A 5,762-nucleotide genomic window follows, 5' to 3' on the forward strand; every position below is an offset into this window, starting at 1 on the left:
AACAAGACAAATCGCACAGCAAAGGAGCAACCAGAAAAACCCAGACTGGAACATTCTAAAGAACAACTGACCTAGTTTCTGTAGGAAGTCAATGGAATAAAAAAAAAAGGCTGGGTGGGTTGGGGGAGATCTTTTCTAGAGTAAGAGAAAATTAAGAGATATGCAATTGTGGCAATACATGGATCTCGTTTGAATCCTGACTTGAACCGCAAAGAGACATTTTTGGCCAACTGGAGAAATCTGTCTAATGGAGTATAAGAAAATGACCAAGAAACTATTGTTAATTTTGTTATGGATCAATAATGGCATTGTGATTATGTAAAAAAAAAAAGTACATAATTTCTTAGAGAAGTGTACTTTAAGTATGTAGGGGGAAATAATATGATGTTTGCAGTTTCCTTTAAAATAGTTGGGCAAAGAAAAAGAAAAAAAGCAATAAATGGAGAAAATGTAGCAAAGTCTAAACTACCTTGTTAAATCTGAATGATTGATATATGGAGGTTCGTTGATAATACAGATTCTCTCTCCCTTTGTGTATATTTGAAAAATTTTAAAATACAAAATGAAAATAAATCCACTCGGAATCAGCAGACTTCTTCATTCCTATCCCTTTACACACTACAGAGCTTCCCCTCACCCTCTCACTACTCTTGTGTTCCCGTCCATACCCGTTTGGTTCTCCAACCTTTTCCCATTCCAGCCACCTCTTTAAGTGCCACCTCACCAGATCCAAAACATACCACCCATACCTTATAGGACCGGGGCATGCTGGGTAGAACAGTGCCTCCACAGCAGCTGATGATCTCTCCCATCTGAGGTGGTGGTGGCTGGACTCCTGGGGTCACGTGGATTTCATAGCCCTAAGAGGAAGAGAATGTTGGAGGCCATAAATGTATGCACTGAGAGGCCATGAACAGCTGGGGAGCCTCTGGAGGGAAGGCTGAAGCACGGGGCAGAAGACAGCCTCTCACCTCCAGCAACCTTCGCTCCCGAGCCCGGCTCAGGGCATCTCGAAGGCTGAAGCCAAAGTTCTTCTCCTGCTCAGGATCAGTCACCACATATTCATCCGGGGGCAAGAAGCAACCAGCCTTGCGGGACTAAGGACAGTAGCAGTCAGCACCAAAGCTCAGCCCAGCCCACCACCCAGCTCTTCTGCCTAGCATTTGGAAGGAGCTTATGAAATGTTCTTTGAATTAAGCTTTCCACCTCATTCACCTCCCTTGTCCTCCTGTACCCCTTTTCCCCCCACTACTTCCTAGAGCACCACGTGAGTAGTCTTTCGCCATCAGTATCTCTGATGGTATGTCACCTCTTAGACTCTCACCTGGTGCAGCCAGTCCAAGGAAAGGATGGGGATCCCCCGCCCCAGGGCACAGAGGAACTTGACTGTGCGTCGGACTCGATCAGTCACCAAGTGGGAAGCCTCTGCCACTGAGCTGGCCAGACTCCCTCCCAGGGCCAGCACTGCCCGCTCTCCACGGGCATCCACCACTCCTGTGAAGAGTACCTGTGGAAGGGGTGAACCTGAGCTGGTCACAGCAACCCATGCCATCAGCGCCTGTCTCCAAACCCCTAGGTCTCCTCCCATCCTCCCATCCTCCCATGTCTGTCTCCCACCAAGCCCCATGCCCCTTCTCTCCTACTTTGGGGGCTGTGGACTCTTGGTTAGGTTTGGTCCGTCGAAGGCTGCGGCTTGGGATTCCCTTGGGCTCCTCCTCTGCTTGGTCTCTCTTTCTCTTGCCTGGTCCTGGAACCACTACATCCTGGGATTGAGAAAGATCTTGCTGGAAGTTTCTGAGCCTCTAAGCCCTTTCCTAGCTTCACGGCCCCGGCCCTCTCCTCACCTCCTCCTTCCTTGGCCTCTCCATTGGGTCTTCTTCCTCTTCCTTGAGGAAAACTGTCTTCCGGGTGACTTCCCCTCTTTGGAGCCGTTTTTGAAGTGGGGGTGAATCCACCGTAGCCAAAGGCCTCTTGCGGGTCTGAGAGGCCTTAGGCAGGGGCTCTGGGGTGAATTCAGATCTTCCTGCTGCCTCTACCTTTTGGATCTGGGTAGTGTGAGTGGGGGCCTCAGGAAGCTGGGCAAAGGCAGGCTTGGGAATGGTCCTGAGGGACTCAACTACTCTCACTGTTCCTTGTCTTTGGTTCCTTGAGGACCGAGATTTAGGTTCAGGGAGTGCAGAGTAGGGCTCACGGACAATGGGAGCTGTGAGGGACTCATACTTCCTAGTGGCCCTCAGCCTCCTGCTGCAACTGGCTTGAGGGATGTGCTCAGGGGGAATAGGCTGGTCTGTGGGGACAGGAGACTGGAATTCAGGGGTGGTAAGAACTGGCACAGCACTTATTGTAGAAGACCTCAGTGTCTTATCCTGACTATCCTGAGCCTTGGGGATGACCAGCTGATCTGTGGGGGTGAGAGATTCAAGGTCAGGGGCTGTGGGCTCAGTTGGTTGGGGGAGCTTGACAAAGGACCTCCGTGTCCTGCCCCGAGTGGCCCGAGATGTGGCCTCAGGAGTGACACGCTCATCTGTGGAGACGGAAGGCTGGAGTTCAGGGGCTGTGGGGGCAATTGGCTCAGGGGTCTTGACAGAAGACCTCGATGTCCTGCCCCGAGATGTACGTTTGGGGGTGACAGGCTGGCCTCTGGGGGTGGTAGGCTGGAGCTCAGGGGCTGTGGGGACAACTGGCTCAGGGGTCTTGACAGAAGACCTCGATGTCCTGCCCCGAGATGTGGGTTTGGGGATGACAGGCTGGTCTGTGGGGATGGAAGGCTGGATTTCAGGAGCTGTTGGGATAATTGGCTCAGGAGTCTTGACAGAAGACCTATGTGTCCTGCTGTGAGTGGCCCCAGATATGGGCCCAGTGATGACAGGCTGGTCTTTGGAGGTGGAAGGCTGGAGTTCAGGGACTGTGGGGACAGTTGGTTCAGAAGTCTTGACAGAGGACCTACGTGTCCTGCCCCAAGTGACCCGAGATGTGGGCTCAGGAGTGACAGGCTGGTCTGTGGGGATGGAAGGCTGGACTTCAGGAGCTGTTGGGACAACTGGCTCAGGGGTCTTGACAGAAGACCTGTGTGTCCTGCTGTGAGCGGCCCCAGATGTGGGCTCACTGATGACAGACTGGTCTCTGGAGGTGGAAGGTTGGGGTTCAGGGACTGTGGGGACAGTTGGTTCAGGAGTCTTGACAGAGGACCTACGTGTCCTGCCCCAAGTGACCTGAGATGTGGGCTCAGGGGTAACAGGCTGGTCTTTGGAAGTAGAAGGCTGGAGCTCGGGGGCTGTGGGGATTACTGGTTTGGGAGTCTTGACAGAAGACCTATGTGCCCTGCCCTGAGTGGCTGTGGAGACAACTGGTGCAGGAGTCTTGACAGATTTACGGGTCCTGCCCTGAGATATAAGCTCAGCAGTGAGAGGCTGCTCTCTGGAGGTGGAAGGCTGGACTTCAGGGACTATAGGAACAACTAGTTCAGGGGTCTTGACAGAGAACCTATGTGCCCTACCCCGAGTGACCCGCGATGTGGACTCACGGGTAACAGGCTGGTCTTTGGAGGTGGAAGTCTGGAGCTCAGGGGCTGAAGGGACAACAGGTTCAGAGGTCTTGACAGAGGACCTACGTGTCCTGCCCCGAGTGACCCGAGATGTGAGCTCAGGACTGAGGAGCTGGTCTGTGGGGATGGTAGAGTGAGGTTCAAGGGCTAAAGAAGAAACTGCAGAGGGTGTCTTCCTGGAGGACCCTCGGAGCCTGACTTTGGATTTTGGGTGGAGAGGCTCCATCTCTGAGGACAAGGGAGTCTCTAGAACTTCCTGATTCCCATTTTGTCTGGTCCTGGGAATGGGCTCTAAAGAAGATGGAGAGGGAGAAAGGAAGGGCAGGGGCACAGGATGTTTTTGACTCTGAGAGAGGAGGGTATTGTGGTGTGGGGTTGAGGCTTCAGGCACTGCAGGAGGCAGACAAGCATCTGCGGATTCCTGATCACCCTGAGGAGAAACAGAAGCAAGTGAGGGAGGAAGAGGCAGAGAGAAGAGAGACAGTACTTGGATATGTTCTTAATACTTGGGTATGGTTAGTGTTCCTGGCATTTCACTTGTCTATGACCTCCCTTCCATGAGACTGGGAACTTCCTAGGGTGGGAGCAGTCCTCGCTCCCACAGACCTCTCCTCATGCCAGCATAGTGTTCTCCACAGATGGCTGATGGTAGTAAGAGGATGGTTGGAAAAAGAGGGAAAAGACATGAAAAAATGGACATTCTGAGTCAGGTAGAGGGAGACAGAACTTGGGAAACAGATATAGAAAATGACAGGGGTAAAAGGAAAGGCACAGAAGCCAACTAAGGAGTGGTGACAACCAAAGAAAATTGGGAAGATTGAGGAGTAGATTAAAGCAAGGTCAGGGGAAAGGGCAGTGAACAGAGGTAGAAAAAGCAGCTCTCACCACAGAGGACTTCTCAGCAGATGGCATCTTGCAAGTCAAGTGGCCTAGACAGAAAGTAAAAACAAGTGGAGCTGAGGTCTAAGCAGTCAGACACTTAGGGGTTGAGCAGCACAAGGGCTGTGCACCACCTTGGGTTTCCCTCTGCCTTCACTTACCTCTCTGCTGCCTCCTGGGGCTCATGGGGGCTCCACCTGACTGGCTCCCAGAAGCTCCTGGGGCTGAAGCAAGTCCCTGATGGTCCCCCGTCCCTGCTCTAGGCTCTGGTGTTAGACTGGAGGCCTGCCCTTCCTTGTCCTGGCTCCCTTTCTCTGTCTCCCCTCTCTGGGGGCCTCTCTCCAGTTTTACTTCCGGTATCTCGACGCCTAATCCACTTGGCTCACCCCCTCTCTCTAGTACTAGTTTCTTTGCTTCTCTCTCAAATATTTCTCTTGCAGGAGTCTGCTTTCCTATCTCTTCCTCTTGTACTTCCCTGGGTATCTCCATTTCTATGTTTAAACTCTCCATATTCCTTTTAATACCTGTACTTTTCACCTTTGGGTCAGACTCTTGTCCCTGATTATCTCTAGCTAACACCTGTCTCCCTCTGGTTAATTCTTCTTCTCCTGTCACATCTCTCTCTTCTGCTGGCAGGTTCTTGGTTTCCCTGTTCAATAGTCCTCTCTCAGGGGCCACCCCCTCTGCTGCTTCTCTTGGTGTACCCATGTCTTTCTCCACAGTCTGCATCCCTCTTCCTTGAATCCCCAGTGGCTCTTCATGAACTGGGCTCTCTGGATGTTGGGCTTGTGGTGTTGTCTTAGGTGTAGAGGGGCAAGATCCATGGGCATCAAGATGGGCAGCACTGGGCTGGGGCTCAGAGGCCTCAGACTCTCTCGGACAGAATGGCTGTGTTGCCAAGACTTCCCATGGCTCATCCAGGGCACCTGGAAGTAAAGAGAGAGAGAGAGAGAGAGAGAAATGCAGATTGAAAATGTAATAGGTTGAGAAAAGATTATGATAAACTCATGAAATAGGGGCACCTGGGTGGCTTAGTCAATTGAGTATCTGCCTTCGGCTCAGGTCATGATCTCAGGGTCCTGGGATCGAGCCCCACATTGGGCTCCCTGCTCAGCGGGGACCCTGCTTCTCCATCTCCCTCTGCTCCCCACCCCACTCGTGTGGGTGTGCTCTCTCTCTCCCTCAAATAAATAAATAAAATCTTTAAAAGAAAAAATTCACCAATAATAAACCTAAGTGAATTGTTAAAGGAAAGTTGGTAATAAAGAGGACAATCATAACATTTAGTATTTGTCTAAGTTAAGACCCCACATGCATATAGAAATTCTCATAGCAGCCT

General features: G+C 51.6%; 1 protein-coding gene across 6 annotated transcripts in view; it reads right to left on the reverse strand.

Annotated features, from left to right (window-relative positions):
• Positions 1 to 535: 535 nt before the first annotated feature.
• Positions 536 to 5,762, reverse strand: part of MDC1 (mediator of DNA damage checkpoint 1) — a 12,549-nt gene continuing 7,322 nt past the window's right edge. For 2 of the 6 annotated variants that reach the window (XM_081827824.1, XM_081827829.1), the window contains exons 8-14: positions 4,585 to 5,349; positions 4,430 to 4,473; positions 1,845 to 3,974; positions 1,644 to 1,763; positions 1,325 to 1,507; positions 972 to 1,097; positions 539 to 860 (exon numbers count right to left, since the gene is read on the reverse strand). In XM_081827824.1, coding sequence (XP_081683950.1) covers positions 645 to 860; positions 972 to 1,097; positions 1,325 to 1,507; positions 1,644 to 1,763; positions 1,845 to 3,974; positions 4,430 to 4,473; positions 4,585 to 5,349 — 3,584 coding nt within the window. In that variant the 3' untranslated portion in view covers positions 539 to 644. Of the gene's footprint in view, positions 861 to 971; positions 1,098 to 1,324; positions 1,508 to 1,643; positions 1,764 to 1,844; positions 3,975 to 4,429; positions 4,474 to 4,584; positions 5,350 to 5,762 lie in introns of all 6 variants that reach the window. The other 4 variants (XM_081827826.1, XM_081827827.1, XM_081827828.1 and 1 more) reach the window with 3 other exon arrangements.

This window comes from Leptonychotes weddellii, chromosome 8 (assembly GCF_054177405.1).
Source record: "Leptonychotes weddellii isolate Sample4059 chromosome 8, ASM5417740v2, whole genome shotgun sequence".
In the NCBI taxonomy this organism is placed as follows: Eukaryota; Metazoa; Chordata; class Mammalia; order Carnivora; family Phocidae; genus Leptonychotes; species Leptonychotes weddellii.